Below are 19,313 nucleotides of genomic sequence, written 5' to 3' on the forward strand. Positions count from 1 at the left end.
GTGAAGTTGCTCAGTCGTGTCCGACTCCTAGCAACCCCATGGACTACAGCCCACCAGGCTCCTCCGTCCATGGGATTTCCAGGCAAGAGTACTGGAGTGGGGTGCCATTGCCTTCTCCATTTCTGTCCTAGTAATACAAATTATTGAGTTTTTTTCTTTAAAAAAAAAACACAAAAAACTGAGACACATTCTATTGATGAATGTGGGCTTTTTAAAGACTTACTTTCTTTTAGAGTAGTTGTAGATTAATAGCAAAATCAAAAGGAAATACATAGATTTCCCCTATACTGCCTGCTTCACACATGCATAGCCCCCCACCCCCATTCTCAACATCTACCAGATTGGTACATTGGTTACAGTTGATGAGCCTAGACTGACACATCATCATCATAGTGTCCCTTTGATGAGAGACACTTTACCTTTCTTCCCCAAATCCATAATTTACACTAGGATTCACTTTTGGCACTATACATTCAATGGCATTGGCAAATGCATTATTACATGTATCCATCATTACTCTCTCAAACAGAGTATTTTCACTGCCCTAAAAACCCTGTGCCCCACCTATTCATCTCTCATCCCCTAGAACCACTGATGTTTCTATCATCTTCATAGTTTTACCTTTACCAGAATGTGACATAGGTGGATTCACATAGCATGAAGCCTTTCCAGATTGGCCTTTTTAGATGAGTAATATACATTCACGATTCCTCAGGTCTTTTCATGGCCTGATAGCTCATTTCTTTTTAGCACTGAATAATATTCCATTATCTGAATGTACTACAGTTTATTTATCCATTCACCTACTGAAAGACATCTTGATTGCTTCCAAGTTTTGGCAATCATAAAAAAAGCTGCTATAGACATCTGTGTCAGGTTTTTGGGGGTAATTTCCAAGCAATGTGATCATGGGGTCATGTAGTAAGAGTATGTTTAGTTTTGAAAGAAACTACCAAAATGCATTTCAGAGTGTCTGTACCATTTGCTTTCCTACCAGCAATAAATGTGAGTTCCTTTTGCTCCACGTCTTTGCCAGCATTTAGTGTTTTCAGTGTTCTGGATTTTGGTCATTCCAATAGGTACATAGTAGTATCTCTTTTTAATTTGCATTTCCCTAATGATATCTGCTGGATCATTGAAAAAGCAAGAGAGTTTTAGAAAAAACATCTATTTCCACTTTATTGACTATGCCAAAGCATTGGACTGTGTGGATCACAATAAACTGTGGAAAATTCTGAAAGAGATGGGAATACCAGACTACCTGACCTGCCTTTTGAGAAATCTGTATGCAGGTCAGGAGGCAATAGTTAGAAATGGACATGGAACAACAGACTGGTTCCAAATAGGAAAAGGAGTGTGTCAAGGCTGTATATTGTCACCCTGCTTATTTAACTTATATGCAGAGTACATCATGAGAAATGCTGGGCTGCAGGACCAGACAGCTTCACAGCTGATTCTACCAAAAATTTAGAGAAGAGCTAACACCTATCCTACTCAAACTCTTCCAGAAAACTGCAGAGGAAGGTAAACTTTCAAACTCATTCTATGCGGCCACCATCACCCTAATACCAAAACCTGACAAAGATGCCACAAAAAAAGAAAACTACAGGCCAATATCATTGACGAACATAGATGCAAAAATCCTTAACAGAATTCTAGCAAACAAAATCCAACAACATATTATAAAGATCATACATCATGATCAAGTGGGCTTTATCCCAGGGATGCAAGGATTCTTCAATATCCACAAATCAATCAATGTAATACACCACATTAACAAATTGAAAAATAAAAACCATATGATTATCTCAATAGATGCAGAGAAAGCCTTTGACAAAATTCAACATCCATTTATGATAAAAACTCTCCAGAAAGCAGGAATAGAAGGAACATACCTCAACATAATAAAAGCTATATATGACAAACCCACAGCAAACATTATCCTCAATGGTGAAAAATTGAAAGCATTTCCCCTAAAGTCAGGAACAAGACAAGGGTGCCCACTCTCACCACTACTATTCAACATAGTTTTGGCCACAGCAATCAGAGCAGAAAAAGAAATAAATGGAATTCAGATTGGAAAAGAAGAAGTAAAATTCCCACTGTTTGCAGATGACATGATCCTCTACATAGAAAACTCTAAAGACTCCACCAGAAAATTACTAGAGCTAATCAATGAATATAGTAAAGTTGCAGGATATAAAACCAACACACAAAAATCTCTTGCATTCCTATATACTAACAATGAGAAAACAGAAAGAGGAATTAAGGAAAAATTTCATTCACCATTACAACAAAAAGAATAAAATACTTAGGAATATATCTACCTAAAGAAACAAAAGACCCATATATAGAAAACTATAAAACACTGGTGCAAGAAATTAAAGAGGACACAAATAGATGGAGAAATATACCATGTTCATGGATCAGAAGAATCAATATAGTGAAAATGAATATATTACTCAAAGCAATCTATAGATTCAATGCAATCCCTATCAAGCTACCAATGGTATTTTTCAGAAAGCTAGAACAAATAATTTCGCAATTTGTATGGAAATACAAAAAACCTCGAGTAGCCAAAGAAATCTTGAGAAAGAAGAATGGAACTGGAGGAATCAACCTGCCTGACCTCAGGCTCTACTACAAAGCCACAGTCATCAAGACAGTATGGTACTGGCACAGAGACAGAAATATAGATCAATGGAACAAAATAGAAAGCCCAGAGATAAATCCATGCATCTATGGACACCTTATCTTCGACAAAGGAGGCAAGAATATACAATGGAGAAAAGACAATCTCTTTAACAAATGGTGCTGGGAAAACTGGTCACCCACTTGTAAAAAAATGAAACTAGAACACTTTCTAACACCATACACAAAAATAAACTCAAAATGGATTAAAGATCTAAATGTAAGACCAGAAATTATTGAACTCCTAGAGGAGAACATAGGCAAAACACTCTGACATAAACCACAGCAGGATCCTCTATGACCCACTTCCCAGAATATTGGAAATACTAGCAAAAATAAACAAATGGGACCTAATTAAAATTAAAAACCTTCTGCACAACAAAGGAAACTATAAGTAAGGTGAAAAGAGAGCCTTCAGAATGGGAGAAAATAATAGCAAACAAAGCAATGGACAAAGAATTAATCTCAAAAATATACAAGCAACTCCTGCAACTCAATTCCAGAAAAATAAAAGACCCAATCAAAAAATGGGCCAAAGAACTAAACAGACATTTCTCCAAAGAAGACATACAAATGGCTAACAAACACATGAAAAGATGCTCAACATCACTCATTATCAGAGAAATGCAAATCAAAACCATAATGAAGTACCATTTCACACCAGTCAGAATGGCTGTGATCCAAAAGTCTACAAGCGATAAATGCTGGAGAGGGTGTGGAGAAAAGGGAACCCTCTTACACTGTTGGTGGGAATGCAAACTAGTACAGCCACTATGGAGAACAGTGTGGAGATTCCTTAAAAACTGGAAATAGAACTGCCATATGACCCAGTAATCCCACTGCTAGGCATACACACCGAGGAAACCAGAATTGAAAGAGATACGTGTACCCCAGTGTTCATTGCAGCACTGTTTATAATAGCCAGGACATGGAAGCAACCTAGATGTCCACCACCAGACGAATGGATAAGAAAGCTGTGGTACATATACACAATGGAGAATTACTCAGCCATTAAAAAGAATACATTTGAATCAGTTCTAAGAGGTGGATGAAACTGGAGCCTATTACACAGAGTGAAGTAAGCCAGAAAGAAAAACACCAATACAGTATACTAATGCATATATATGGAATTTAGAAAGATGGTAATGATAACCCTGTATGCAAGACAGCAAAAGAGACATAGATGTATAGAACAGTCTGTTGGACTCTATGGGAGAGGGTGAGGGTGGGATGATTTGGGAGAATGGCATTGAAACATGTAAATTATCATATGTGAAATGAATTGCCAGTCCAGGTTTGATGCATGATGCAGGGTGCTTGGGGCTGGTGCACTGGGATGACCCAGAGGGATGGTATGGGGAGGGAGGTGGGAGGGGGGTTCAGGATGGGAACACATGCACACCCATGGTGGATTTATGTCAATGTATGGCAAAACCAATATAATATTGTAAAGTAAGTAGCCTCCAATTAAAAAAAAAAAAAATATATATATATATATGTATATACTGCTACTGCTGCTAAGTCGCTTCAGTTGTGTCCAACTCTGGGCGACCCCATAGACAGTAGCCCACCAGGCTCCTCCAGCCCTGGGATTCTCCAGGCAAGAACACTGGAGTGGGTTGCCATTTCCTTCTCATATATGTGTGTGTGTATATATATATATATATATATATATAAAGAGAAAAGCTGGGCTAGATGAAGCACAAGCTGGAATCAAGATTGCTGGGAGAAATATCAATAACCTCAGATATGCAGATGACACCACCCTTATGGCAGAAAGTAAAGAAGAACTAAAGAGGTAAGGAGCAGCAGCTGTGCTTCGCTGGAGCAGCCGTGAAGAGATACCCCAGGTCCAAGGTAAGAGAAACCCAAGAAAGATGGTAGGTGTTGCAAAAGGGCATCAGAGGGCAGACACAGTGAAACCATAATCACAGAAAATTAGTCAATCTAATCACACTAGGACCACAGCCTTGTCTAACTCAATGAAACCAAGCTATGCCCTGTGGGGCCACCCAAGATGGGCGGGTCATGGTGGAGAGGTCTGACAGAATGTGGTCCATTGGAGAAGGGAGTGGCAAACCACTTCAGTATTTCTGGCTTGAATGAACAGTATGAAAAAGGCAAAATCATAGGATACTGAAAGAGGAACTCCCCAGGTCAGTAGGTGCCCAATATGCTACTGGAGATCAATGGAGAAATAACTCCAGAAAGAATGAAGGCATGGAGCCAAAGCAAAAACAATACCCAGTTGTGGATGTGACTGGTGATAGAAGCAAGGTCCGATGCTGTAAAGAGCAATATTGCAGAGGAACGTGGAATGTTAGGTCCATGAATCAAGGCAAATTGGAAGTGGTCAAACAGGAGATGGCAAGAGTGAACGTTGACATTCTAGGAATCAGTGAACTAAAATGAACTGAAATGGGTGAATTTAACTCAGATGACCATTATATCTACTACTGAGGGCAGGAATCCCTTAGAAGAAATGGAGTAGCCATCATGGTCAACAAAAGAGTCCAAAATGCAGTACTTGGATGCAATCTCAAAAATGACAAAATGATCTCTGTTTGTTTCCAAGGCAAACCATTCAATATCACAGTAATCCAAGTCTATGCCCCAACCAGTAATGCTGAAGAAGCTGTAGTTGAACAGTTCTATGAAGACCTACAAGATCTTTTAGAACTAACACCCAAAAAAGATGTCCTTTGCATTATCGGGGACTGGAATGCAAAAGTAGGAAGTCAAGAAACACCTGGAGTAACAGCAAATTTGGCCTTGGAATACGGAATGAAGCAGGGCAAAGGCTAATAGAGTTTTGCCAAGAGAATGCACTGGTCATAGCAAACACTCTCTTCCAACAAGAGAAGACTCTACACATGGACATCACCAGATGGTTAACACCGAAATCAGATTGATTATATTCTTTGCATCCAAAGATGGAGAAGCTCTATACAGTCAGCAAAAACAAGACCGGGAGCTGACTGTGGCTCAGATCATGAACTCTTTATTGCCAAATTCAGACTTAAATTGAAGAAAGTGGGGAAAACCACTAGACCATTCAGGTATGACCTAAATCAAATCCCTTATGATTATACAGTGGAAGTGAGAAATAGATTTAAGGGACTAGATCTGATAGACAGAGTGCCTGATGAACTATGGACTGAGGTTCGTAACATTGTATAGGAGACAGGGATCAAGACCATCCCCATGGAAAAGAAATGCAAAAAAGCAAAATGGCTGTCTAGGGAGGGCTTACAAATAGCTGTGAAAAGAAGAGAAGTGAAAATCAAAGGAGAAAAAGAAAGATATAAGCATCTGAATGCAGAGTTCCAAACAATAGCAAGAAGAGATAAGAAAGCCTTTCTCAGTGATCAATGCAAAGAAGTAGAGGAAAACAACAGAAAGGGAAAGACTAGCGATCTCTTCAAGAAAATTAGAGATACTAAGGGAACATTTCATACAAAGATGGGCTTGATAAAGGACAGAAATGGTATGGACCTAACAGAAGCAGAAGATATTAAGAAGAGGTGGCAAAAATACACAGAAGAACTGTACAAAAAAGATCTTCACGACCCAGATAATCACGATGGTATGATCACTCACCTAGAGCCAGACATCCTGGAATGCGAAGTCAAGTCGGCCTTAGAAATCATCACTATGAACAAAGCTAGTGCAAGTGATGGAATTGCAGTTGAGCTATTTCAAATCCTGAAAGATGATGCTGTGAAAGTGCTGCACTCAATATGCCAGCAAATTTGGAAAACTCAGCAGTGGCCAAAGGACTGGAAAAGGTCAGTTTTCATTCCAATCCCAAAGAAAGGCAATGCCAAAGAATGCTCAAACTACCGCACAATTGCACTCATCTCACACGCTAGTAAAGTCATGCTCAAAATTCTCCAGGCTTCAGCAGTACGTGAACGGTGAACTTCCAGATGTTCAAGCTGGTTTTAGAAAAGGCAGAGGAACCAGAGATCAAATTGCCAACATCTGCTGGATCATGGAAAAAGCAAAAGAGTTCCAGAAAAACATCTATTTCTGCTTTATCGACTATGCCAAACCTTTGACTGTGTAGATCATAACAAACTGTGGAAAATTCTAAAGGAGATGGGAATACAAGACCACCTGACCAGCCTCTTGAGAAATTTGTATGCAGGTCAGGAAGCAACTGGACATGGAACACCAGACTGGTTCCAAATAGGAAAGGAGTACGTCAAGGCTGTATATTGTCACCCTGCTTATTTAACTTCTATGCAGAGTACATCATGAGAAATGCTGGGCTGGAAGAAGCACAAGCTAGAATCAAGATTGCCGAGGTTATCTGAGATTATTGTACCTTAGATATGCAGATGACACCACCCTTATGGCAGAAATTAAAGAGGAACAAAAAGCCTTTTGATGAAAGTGAAAGAGGAGAGTGAAAAATTTTGCTCAAAGCTCAACATTCAGAAAACGAAGATCATGGCATCGGGTCCCATCACTTCATGGCAAATAGAAACAGTGGAAATAGTGGAAACAGTGTCAGACTTTATTTTTTTGGGCTCCAAAATCACTGCAGATGGTGACTACAGCCATGAAATTAAAAGATGCTTACTCCTTGGAAGGAAGGTTATGACCAACCTAGATAGCATATTCAAAAGCAGAGATATTACTTTGCCAACAAATGTCTGTCTAGTCAAGGTTGTGGTCACGTATGGATGTGAGAGTTGGACTGTGAAGAAAGCTGAGCACCAAACAATTGATGCTTTTGAACTGTGGTGTTGGAGAAGACTCTTGAGAGTCCCTTGGACTGCAAGGAGATCCAATCAGTCCATTCTGAAGGAGATCAGCCCTGGGATTTCTTTGGATGGAATGATGCTAAAGCTGAAACTCCAGTACTTTGGCCACCTCATGTGAAGAGTTGACTCCTTGGAAAAGACTCTGATGCTGGGAGGGATTGAGGGCAGGAGGAGAAGGGGACGACAGAGGATGAGATGGCTGGATCGCATCACTGACTCGATGGACGTGAGTTTGAGTGGACTCTGGGAGTTGGTGATGGAGAGGGAGGCCTGGCGTGCTGTGATTCATGGGGTTGCAAAGAGTCGGACATGACTGAGTGACTGAACTGAACTGATGAAAGTGAAGGAGGAGAGTGAGAAAGTTGGCTTAATGCTCAACATTCAGAAAACTAAGATCATGGCATCTGGTCCCATCACTTCATGGCAAATAGATGGGGAAATAGTGGCTGGACTTTATTTTTTGGACTCCAAAATCACTGCAGATGGTGACTGCAGCCATGAAATTAAAAGATGCTTACTCTATGGAAGGAAAGTTATGACCAACCTAGACAGCATATTAAAAAGCAGAGACATTACTTTGCCAACAGAGGTCTGTCTAGTCAAGGCTATGGTTTTTCCAGTGGTCATTTATTGATGTGAGAGTTGGACTATAAAGAAGGCTGAGAACTGAAGAATTGATGCTTTTGAACTGTGGTGTTGGACAAGACTCTTGAGAGTCCCTTGGAATGCAAGGAGATCCAAGCAGTCCATCCTAAAGGAAATCTGTCCTGGGTGTTCATTGGAAGGACTGATGTTGAAGCTGAAACACTAATACTTTGGCCACCTGATGCAAAGAGCTGACTCATTTGAAAAGACCCTCATGCTGGGAAAGATTGAGGCTGGAGGAGAAGGGGACAACAGAGGTTGAGATGGTTGGAAGGCATCACTGACTTAAATGACATGAGTTTGGGTAGGCTCCAGAAGTTTGTAGTGGACTGGGAGGCCTGGTGTGCTGCAGTCCATGGGGTCGTAAGAGTTGGACACAACTGAGGAACTGAACTGAAATGAATGACATACGATGTGGAGCACCTTTTCATATGATTATTTGCCATCAGTATAGCTTTGACCAACCTAGATAGCATATTCAAAAGCAGAGACATTACTTTGCCCACAAAGGTTCGTCTAGTCAAGGCTATGGTTTTTCCTGTGGTCGTGTATGGATGTGAGAGTTGGACTGTGAAGAAGGCTGAGAACTGAAGAATTGATGCTTTTGAACTGTGGTGTTGGAGAAGACTCTTGAGAGTCCCTTGGACTGCAAGGGGATCCAACCAGTCCATTCTGAAGGAGATCAACCCTGGGACTTCTTTGGATGGAATGATGCTAAAGCTGAAAGTCCAGTACTTTGGCTACCTCATGCGAAGAGTTGACTCATTGGAAAAGACTCTGATGCTGGGAGGGATTGGGGGCAGGAGGAGAAGGGGACGACAGAGGATGAGATGGCTGGATGGCATCACTGTCTCGATGAACGTGAGTCTGAGTGAACTCCGGGAGTTGGTGATGGACAGGGAGGCCTGGCGTGCTGCGATTCATCGGGTCGCAAAGAGTTGGACATGACTGAGTGACTGATCTGATAGCTTCTTTGGTGAAATATCTGATAAGATCAGAAGATCTCTGGCCCATTTTTCAATTGGGTTGTTTTCATATTGTTGAGCTTTAAGAGTTATTTGTATATTTTGGATTAACTGTACTTTACTAGATGTGTCTTTTTCAAATCTTTTCTCTGAGTCTGTGGCTTGTCTTCTCATGTCCTTGACATTGTCTTTTACAGAGCAGAAGTTTTTAATTTTAATTAAGTCCATCTTACGATTTTTTCTTTCATGCATTATGCCTTTGGTGTTGTATCTAAAAAAGCACTACTCTACCCAAGGTCATTTAGGCTTTCTCCTATGGTATCTTCTAGGAGTTATATAGTTTTGTGGTTTACGTTTAGGTCTGTGATCCATTTTGAGTTAATTTTTTAAAGGTCATAAAGGTCTGTGTCTAGATTCTTATTTTTTTTTCTTTTGCATGTGGATGTCCAGCTATTTCAGTACCACTTGTGGAAGGGACTATTTTGCTCAACTGTATTGCCTTTGCTCACCTTTCAAAGATCAGCTGACTATATAGGGGACTATTTCTGGGTACTCTAGTCTATTCCACTTATCTATTTTTCTTTTTTTTTCCTCACAAGTACCACACTGTATTGATTACTGCAGTTTTATTGTTAGTCTTGAAGTTGGGAAGCATCGATCCTCCAACTTTGATATTCCCCTTCGACACTGTGTTGGTTGTTCTGGGTCTTTTGCCTTTCCTTATAAATGTTAGAAATCAATTTGTCAGTTTTCACAAAATGACTTGATGGAGTTTTGGTTGGGACTGCACTGATTCTACAGATCAGTTTGGGAAGAACTGACATCCTTACACTATTAAGTCTTCCTATCCATGAACATGGAATATATCTCCATTTATTTAGCTCTTTGATTTAATTCATTAGAGTTTTGCAGTTTTCCTTGTAAATAGCTTATACATATTTTGTTAGATTTATACCTAAGTACTTCATTTGGGGAGATGCTAAATAGAAATAGATTTGTGCTTTTAATTTAAATTCCATTTGTTCATTGTGGTAGATAGGAAAATGACTGGCTTTTTGTATATTAATCTTGTTATTATCACTTATCAGTGGATTTTTAGACACATGTTTGCTTTACTGGGGGCTCACTTAGACATGAAAAGCCCTGGTTGACTGTTCATTTTCCAAGGACACTCATGAACACTCATTCATTTTTTTGATCTCAGATCTCTGACATTAATGGCCTGCACACCATTTGTTGGTTTGACAGTGAGCTAAAGCAATAGTTTTCAAACTGGGCTTGATAAAGTTCTAAAGCTTCATGCCATTGTGTCTTTGCAAAGACCACTTTGAGTAAAATTAAGTGAATGGGGCTCTGAACTTTCTATATCATTTTTGCTTGAGCAACTCAGTTTTTCTTTATGTTTTTAATTTTGAAGTTATTTTAGATTTAAAGAAGATTTAGCCAATTTCCCTACTAACATGTTCCAGAACTATGGTACATGATGAAAACTAAAAACATATTAAATGACTCTTAACTATTAACTAGATACAATTAACAAAATTACAGGCTTCATTTGGATTTCCCTGCTCTTTGCACAGATGCATTGTTTTGAGCAGTTCAGTTTTTATCTGTTTTTCCAACTGGATTTCATGTGAGATTTTATTTAGATAAAGGTCTGCTAGCTGCTTCTTGTCTCAGATTTTCCCTACCTCCACCTTATAAGTTCTCAATTACTGCTATTTAGCAATGGAGGAAAAGTAGAACAGTAGCTTCTCATCATTTCATCTCATCTAAAGAATGCACCTATTCCTTATTGACCTCTCCAGAATATTTATAAGGTCAAGGGGATTTTAAAATATATTTTAAAATTTTGTTTTACAGATGGAGAAATTGAGGCAAGAGGTTGAATAACTTGTAGGTAAGAGTCAAACTGAAGATGTCTCCTGATTGCTGACTGACATTCTTATTTTTTCCACAAAGGCCTTCAGATGAGCAAAACATACCTGAGAGAGAAAAGCTGATCAGCCTCCGACTTCCTTGCCCTTGCACGGTCTCATCAGAGCCAATGCTTTTAAAAATCTGTAAGAAGGAAAATGGGAGACAAGCAAAAGAAGCATTGAAATAGATACTCTCCAGTACAAACATGCTTAATCACAGTTCTTTCTGTAACTACAGAATACAAACACAGAAGTATAATGATTTCATTAGGCTACTATCAATTAGAATAAGCTTTTAGCAACCTAATGTCTTTTCCAGTAATAGAATGGGAAATGCTAGTGAGGATGAGGGGGTACTTCTCAGAGAAATGGAAATCAGCAAACATAATTAGTGTAATATCAGAGGTCCTTTATAACTACCTACGTAAATAATGCCTTTTCATATTCAAATTTGCAAAAAGGTATTTATTAAAGCAGACCCTGAGGCAGTAAAATTGAGAGGTCAATAGATGTTTACTGTTGTAATTACAAAGTGTTTCTATTAGCAAAGTATAGTTAAAACTGCCGTATCTCCATTTCTTCTGATCTGTACTACTATCTAGAGATTCCCAGGAAATTTTGTTTATTAGGGAGGAGCTGAGCATGACATTAAGAAGCTACTCTGAGGTCTCTTTATTTAACTGCCTTCCTGGGAAGTTTCAGAACACAGCTGTTACATGGGTTATCTTCATCTAATGAGAGTGAAAGTCACTCAGTTGTGTCTGATTCTTTGGGACCCCATGGACTATACAGTCCATGAATTCTCCAGGCCAGAATACCAGAGTGGGTAGCCTTTCCCTTCTTCAGGGGATCTTCCCAACCCAGGGATCACACCCAGGTCTCCCGCATTGCAGGCAGATTCTTTACCAGCTGAGCCACAAGGGAAGCCCATCTTCATCTAGTAGGTATTTGCAAATCAGGTTGCTAAAATGTTTTATTTTCCATCATTGCTCAACACTGATCTGTTAATGGATTAATCAAAGCAGCTAGAGTTCTTGTTTCCATTCTCTTCTAGGCAAGTTTTACCCTGAAATGATTCTGAGTATATATTCAAAGGCAGAGTTACCTTTGCATATGTTACATATTTGGAGAAAATAATACCAAAAAAAATCTGAATATAAAGCAAATCTCTACCAGGTCCACTTTTTAGAAGATAAGCTATACTGAAGAAGAGAAAAACAGAAAACTCAGTGACCTCTCACTCAAAGTCTCTTTGTTTCTAGGTTGTGTGGGCTTAATCTCTCTCTGCCTGTCAGTACTCTTGATGCTGAAAGAGCTGTGATTGGATGTGACTGTCAATTTACTTTATTTGAGACTAAGAGTAATGACTGGGCATCACTAAGGCTCATAGTTTCGGCCCAAGGAGAGTCCAAAAGAATTATTGGAACACCTCTTTGTTAAGCAGGTGCCCCTGGTGGCCTTCGATGCTTGGCTGCAGCTCATGTGCCAATCTTCCCAGTATGTCTGCTGTTAGGCCCACATACAAGATGCATCTCAGGGATTCTGGGCTGCCCAGCAGGTGGAACCAACGTGCGTGACATATGGAACGGGGTGAGTTGGAACACTGCTTGGTCTGAGGTATCAGCCCTCTTCACACATCTTGCTCTTTCCCAGTTTGTGTTTGTCTTTCTCTTTGCCTGGCTGACCCAGAGCAGCAGAGGTCAGCAAACAGAGCAGAGACTGCAACCTCAGGCTGGACCACTCTTCTAGCTCTCAAAGTAGCCAATATGCATGGGTCTAATCAGGATTCAAAATTTCTTCATGTTGAAGACTTCTCTTCATTTTCACACCTACGCCTGGACAAAGGCCATGTTGATGTGGGCAGACTGGCCGCACCCCCTTCTGGTGCTATACTTGCCGAGGTGGGACATTTGCAACTGACTGCTCCTAATTCTAGTTTAAAGATGTCAACGTCTAGCTTGTTTCATCTCAGAAGTTCATCTTCTAAGTTCCTTGAGAGCACAATAGAAACTCTACTTTTAATGGAGCCTTGTAGATATAAGTCTAGAGTGTATGCATTCCAATTTATATTTTTTATAAGGTGTAGGATTAAACTGCATGTCTTCCTAGGCTAAATGAACTTAAACATGCGATGATAAAAAAGAATAGTATTCGTTCTTTCTTACTTGGTGCATACATATTTTGATCCTCATATTTAACGATTTTTCTGTTGGGTATTCAGGGTATTTACAAAAAGGTTCTTCATGTATACTGGATTGAAACAGGTATGCAGACAAAAAGATAATGCATATTTTTCAAAAACTACCAAGCTCAGAAGGGAGAAACACACTGTAAACTCCACAAAATTCTCCCTAACTCTGGGCTTTTTGCTAACATTATTTATCAAGTCATCTCTGTGCCAGACTGATGATACAAAGAGGGAGGCAGTAGTAACTGTGATAAACATTTTCCAGGAAGTAAAGGTGTTTGGGAAAGTTGTGTGTCCCAACTTTTTGTTCAAGATGACCTCCAGAGGCTTGTCTGAAGTTAAGAAATCTGTTGTACTCACAAAGAGACACTACCATTTACTGACTATGAAAATGGTGTAGAAACTCAGCCAAAACAGTCCATCAGGGAATTGCTTATTTTCTCTGGTCTGCACATACTTTTGGCTTTTCAGTCTGTCTGACTCCCTTCTGTTATTCCACCCACTGGGCACATGGTTGTGATGTTGCCTCTCAGACACAGTGCATGGTATCAGTGTTTATTTTGTACAGAAATTATCTCTGTACCTCCAAGAAGAAAATGCATGCTCAGCAGGGCTGCTATTATATACAGTGGCCAGGCACTTAAACTTGGGAGGAGGAACCCTGGAGAGGACTCAGTCTAGGGGCACAGAGACAGCCTGGAGTGCGGTCCAGGCTGCCACTGTTAGTGTGCTTGATACATGATGTGGGCCCACCATTTTCAGCATGGTGCCGGGTGGGGCACAGGTGGGCACAGGTCAACAGATGAAGACCCATGGTCAGTGTGCTCACAGCAAACTGCGACTCCAGCATTATGGGAGGACTGATAATGGGCTCAGTGCTCCTGGTGGGCTGCCCCTGGGGAGGAGTATGCAGGAGTTCCTTTCCTGACAGGAAAACTCCTCGTATGGCAGCTTGGAGCCATATCTGGAGTGAACAAGGCTGGGGAGAGCCCTACCAAGGAGGCAGACGAGGTCCCAGAAAGCAGCACAACCACCTTGATTCCTGCAGTCACAGTGCTCTGGCCCCCACCACCAGTCTAGCACTAGGGTCTGTGATGAACACAACAGAGAAATGTATGTGACCTTGGGTTACTTATGGGCAAAACTGTGGATGCTGCACAGCCAGTGCATAGGTTCACTGTGACCACATAAGCCTCGTGGATTCAGTGTTCAGCTCCTTGGGGAATGAGGACGCAAGAGAACCTTATGAAAGGAACGTTATGAAACCCAACCCACAGGCCTTCTACTCCAACAACTGGGGAGAGGACCTTTGCCTCCTGACGAGGCTGTGACAACCATGGAGCAAACAGAAGGCCATGCCCAACATCCAGTGCAGGCTCTGGATACCATACCAATCACACCCACTATAATGGACAGCAAACTGAGAAAATAGCCTTTGCACCAAAAATACTGGACTCACACAGTCTACACAAGGATGCTCCCACATAAAAAGAGCCCTTCAAGACCACAATAGATAATTTTCTCCTAAATTCATAGAGATAGAGAAATTTAAAAACTCCCAATTAAAAGAATAAGAAAAATCCCCTGAAAGAACAAAAAAATAGAAATACTTATTCAGGCTACCAGACCCCAACTTCAAAAAGGAAGTAATAAAAATGCTGAAAGTGAAAGAAAGTGAAATCACTCAGTCGTGTCCGACTCTTTGCAACCCCATGGACTGTAGCCTACCAGGCTCCTCCTGTCCATGGGATTTTCCAGGCAAGAGTACTGGAGTGGGTTGCTATTGCCTTCTCCAGGGGATCTTCCCAACCCAGGGATCAAACCTGGGTCTCCTGCATTGTAGGCAGACACTTTTACTGTCTGAGCCACAATGGAAGTCCCTAAAATGCTAAAGGAATTAATAAACATTATTATTGTCAGGTCACTGTAACAATGAACCAGAAACTGTAAAGAGGAACCAATCAACATTAGATAACTCAACTGCCAAGATAAAAACTGATCTCAAAGCAATGAGTAGTTCACTAAATAATGCAGAAAAATGAACAGGAAGACAGAATAGTGGACATCACCCAATCAGAAGAGCAGACAGAAAGACAAACCAAAAAATGAAAGTGACAAGCAAGATCTATGGGATAACATGAAGTGTGCCAAGCTACACATAATAGGGGTTCCAGAAGGAGAAGAAAGAGAGAAGGAACAGAAAATGTATTTGAGGAAAGTATGGCTGAAAATTTCCCAAATCTAAAGAAGGAAGCAGATATCCAGATACAGGAACCTAAAAAACCTACACAAAGTCATATTATAATTAAAAAGACAAAAGTTAAATATGAAGACAGGAGTCTAAGGGCACCAAGAAGAAAAACAAAGAATATCATACTAAGTGAAGTAAGTCAGGCAGAGAATGACAAATATTATATAATATCACTTATATGTGAAAAATAAAAAATACAAAGTAATATTTATTCAAAATAGAAACAGACTCACAGACACAGAAAATTTATGGTTAAAAAAGGGTAAAGAGAGGGAGGAAAGGAATGAATTAGGAGTAAGATTAACATATAGAAATTATTATACATAAAATACAAGCAACAAGGATTTATTATTTAGGTCAGAGAACTACATTCAATATTTTATAATAACTACAGTGGAAAATAATCTGAAAAATTTTCAGATTTATACAGCAAAATATACTTTGCTGTATACCTGAAACTTACACAATATTGTAAATTAAATATACTTCAATAAAGGGAATTAGTTTATATCTACATAGATGAACATTTTTCACTATTAGAGTGAGAGAATTTATCAATTTTTTCCTTGTTACGTAAGTGTTTGAGAGAACTGTTTATATAGTAGGTACAATTATAGTAACATCTTTTATTTACTTTAATCCTTTACAAGCTACATATAACACAAAAACATAGTAATCAATCAATACAAATTAATTAAAATTGCCTCTCCATGCACAACCTCTTTAAATCTTCTTTCAGCATTTATGAAAGCCAAGAATTGGAACTACCTAAGGGTGCTTGGAGAATCCCAGGGACGGAGGAGCCTGGTGGGCTGCCATCGTCTATGGGTCGCACAGAGTCGGACACGACTGAAGCGACTTAGCAGCAGCAGCAGCAAGGGTGACTGCAGCCATGAAATTAAAAGACGCTTACTCCTTGGAAGGAAAGTTATGACCAACCTAGATAGCATATTCAAAAGCAGAGACATTACTTTGCCCACAAAGGTCTGTCTAGTCAAGGCTATGGTTTTTCCTGTGGTCATGTATGGATGTGAGAGTTGGACTGTCAAGAAGGCTGAGCACCGAAGAATTGATGCTTTTGAACTGTGGTGTTGGAGAAGACTCTTGAGAGTCCCTTGGACTGCAAGGAGATCCAACCAGTCCATTCTGAAGGAGATCAGCCCTGGGATTTCTTTGGAAGGAATGATGCTAAAGCTGAAACTCCAGTACTTTGGCAACCTCATGTGAAGAGTTGACTCATTGGAAAAGACTCTGATGCTGGGAGGGATTGAGGGCAGGAGGAGAAGGGGATGACAGAGGATGAGATGGCTGGATGGCATCACTGACTTGATGGACGTGAGTCTGAGTGAACTCCGGGAGTTGGTGATGGACAGGGAGGCCTGGCGTGCTGCGACTCATGGGGTCGCAAAGAGTCGGACACGACTGAGTGACTGAACTGGACTGAACTGAACTGAAGTTGCAAAAGCCTTTGTGACCAATCACTGCAGCCATTCACTTTCTCAACACCAGCACTACTGTGGTATTGTGAAGTGCCCACTTGGTTGCTCCCTAAATGCTTTTCCATCCTCAAGCCAATACACACAGTATGATCTAGAATGGATGGGACAAGACACATGCCTTTTCTTAACGCCATATCAAAGAGGAAGAGTGGAAGGATAAATTGGAAGAAAGAACCTACTTTAGCATCATTCCTTCCAAAGAACACCCAGTACTGATCTCCTTTAGAATGGACTGGTTGGATCTCCTTGCAGTCCAGGGGACTCTCAAGAGTCCTCTCCAACACTACAGTTTAAAAGCATCAATTCTTCAGCACTCAGCTTTCTTCACATATGTTTGCTTTCCTGAAATTGATCTGCCTGAGAATTCATGGGGTTGCAAAGAGTCAGACATGACTGAGCGACTGAACTCAACTCAACTACTCAACTCAAACATATGGAAACTGAGAACCTGAAATAATTGTTCTTATTACCCCTGGGAATATCATCATGTACCCCTAGGGAAATATTTACCCCCTGTTGAAAGCAGTTGAGATAGATGAAGGGTGATACCTGACTTGAGATAGAGCAATGCTAACTGCAGGTGGTTGAGAAGTACTTGAGAGACATGCCTAGATGAGGTGGCAATGATATTCAGAGTGTATCTGTGAACTGTTAAGCATTCCAAAGATTCCTAGAAATATTTAGTGATAAAAGCTGGATTTCTTGCAGTCAACATGGTAGAATCCCAGAGTGCTTGAACATGTAAATGAAATAGCATCTGAGTTTTAAATAAGAGGAAAATGCTGTTCCTGCTATTCTCTCATGAACCAATCACGCAAAAGCAACAAGAAGAAAAACAAAAGGCAAACTCCATCCTTAATAAAACCACAAGATATCGACAACTCTGAACACAATGTATGGAGTATGGCTGCTATATGCACTGGAGGGAAAACTGGGGTATGGGAAGACACCAAGTCAAGATGCACGTGACTGCAAATAAGGAGGAAAGAAGGCAGTGTAAGCACCTTGGAATATATTGAAGAAAAGTGCAGAAGAAGAAAAACAAACCGAAAGCCATACCATGTTCTTAAATAGAAAAACTCGAAAATGGTAACAATTTCAGTACGTTCTTAGTTAATCTATATCATTATGTGATCACAGTGAAACTACCAAGAGCATTTGAAATTGGACAAGCTAACTCAAATTTTCCTATGCAAGAAAGAAAAACCAAGAACAAACAAGATTCTATAATGAAAAGGGAAAATAATGAGGAAGAAATGCTGTAAAAGATACTTAACCATATTATGAAGCTAGTGTAATGAAAACCGTGTGATGCTGGTACATGAACAGTTATAGCAACAAAATAGAAGGTACAGAAATAGACCCAAAAAGTAGGAAATATAACAAAGGTGAATTTTCAAATCAGTGAAGAAAATGGGACATCTGGATAGTAAGTCTGGAAGATGGAGATGCATTTGGAGTAATGCCTCATATTATATAATAGAAAAAAATTCCAAACTGATCAAATATTTAAATGTTAAAATCAAAATCCTAAAAGCATTGGGGAAAAAGATGGAAGAATATTTTTATGATCTCAAACTTGAAGAGTTTTTCCTGCCGGTGAAGAAAAGCCCTGAAGTCACAAAAGAAAACACTGATAAGCTCAACTCTGTAAAAATAAAAATGCATACTTGGAAAAGCCACCATATATCAAAAGATAAATGACAAACCTGGATAAGTATTTTCTTTATTTTTTTTTTAATTTTTAAATTTATTTTATTTTATTTTTTTTACTTTACAATATTGTATTGGTTTTGCCATACATCAACATGAATCCACCACGATAAGTATTTTCAACTCACATATTCAAAAGTCTACTTTCTTTCTTGTCTAAGAAACAAAAACAACAACCAAAAGAAAGTAAGTTTGAACAAAGCATATCAAACGATAGTTTATATTAATAGAAAGGAGAATCAACTCTAAAAATTAAGAAGTATTTGACCTTGACTATAAGAAGAAAAAATGCTAATCAAAACTACAAGCTGAGTTTTCACCTGTCACATTGGTAATAAGCAAAAAGCCTGAGAACTCACAGGGGTGATCTGCCAGGTTTTGAGCTGTCTTTTGACTCAATTCCCACCCTTCTAAGCCCTGTGATGCTGGAGTGGAGAATGCTCACAGCATCTCTGCTTTGCCACCTGGTGCCTGCATAGCCTCTGCCAACAGGAGGTACAAGAGGGGAAGAGGAAGATGGAAAGAAGGAAAAGAAACTAGCTCTGCTCTCTCTGCTTCCTGTTCTGGTCCATATTACCCCAGCAACTGTTTTTACCTGGGGCTTCAGTGCTTTACCACTGCAGCAACTAAATCCAGTTTGTGGGTTTTTCCTAATACTCTTCCAACATTG

At 39.8% G+C, this 19,313-nt stretch overlaps 1 protein-coding gene across 3 annotated transcripts in view; it reads right to left on the bottom strand.

Annotated features, from left to right (window-relative positions):
• The window catches only part of HECW1 (HECT, C2 and WW domain containing E3 ubiquitin protein ligase 1), a 479,331-nt gene that overhangs the window by 176,558 nt on the left and 283,460 nt on the right, over positions 1-19,313 (bottom strand). For all 3 annotated transcript variants that reach the window (XM_024991127.2, XM_003585989.6, XM_024991128.2), the window contains exon 5: positions 11,059-11,134. In XM_024991127.2, the coding sequence (XP_024846895.1) occupies positions 11,059-11,134 (76 nt within the window). The remainder of the gene's footprint in view (positions 1-11,058; positions 11,135-19,313) is intronic.

Source organism: Bos taurus, chromosome 4, assembly GCF_002263795.3.
Source record: "Bos taurus isolate L1 Dominette 01449 registration number 42190680 breed Hereford chromosome 4, ARS-UCD2.0, whole genome shotgun sequence".
Lineage (NCBI taxonomy): Eukaryota > Metazoa > Chordata > Mammalia > Artiodactyla > Bovidae > Bos > Bos taurus.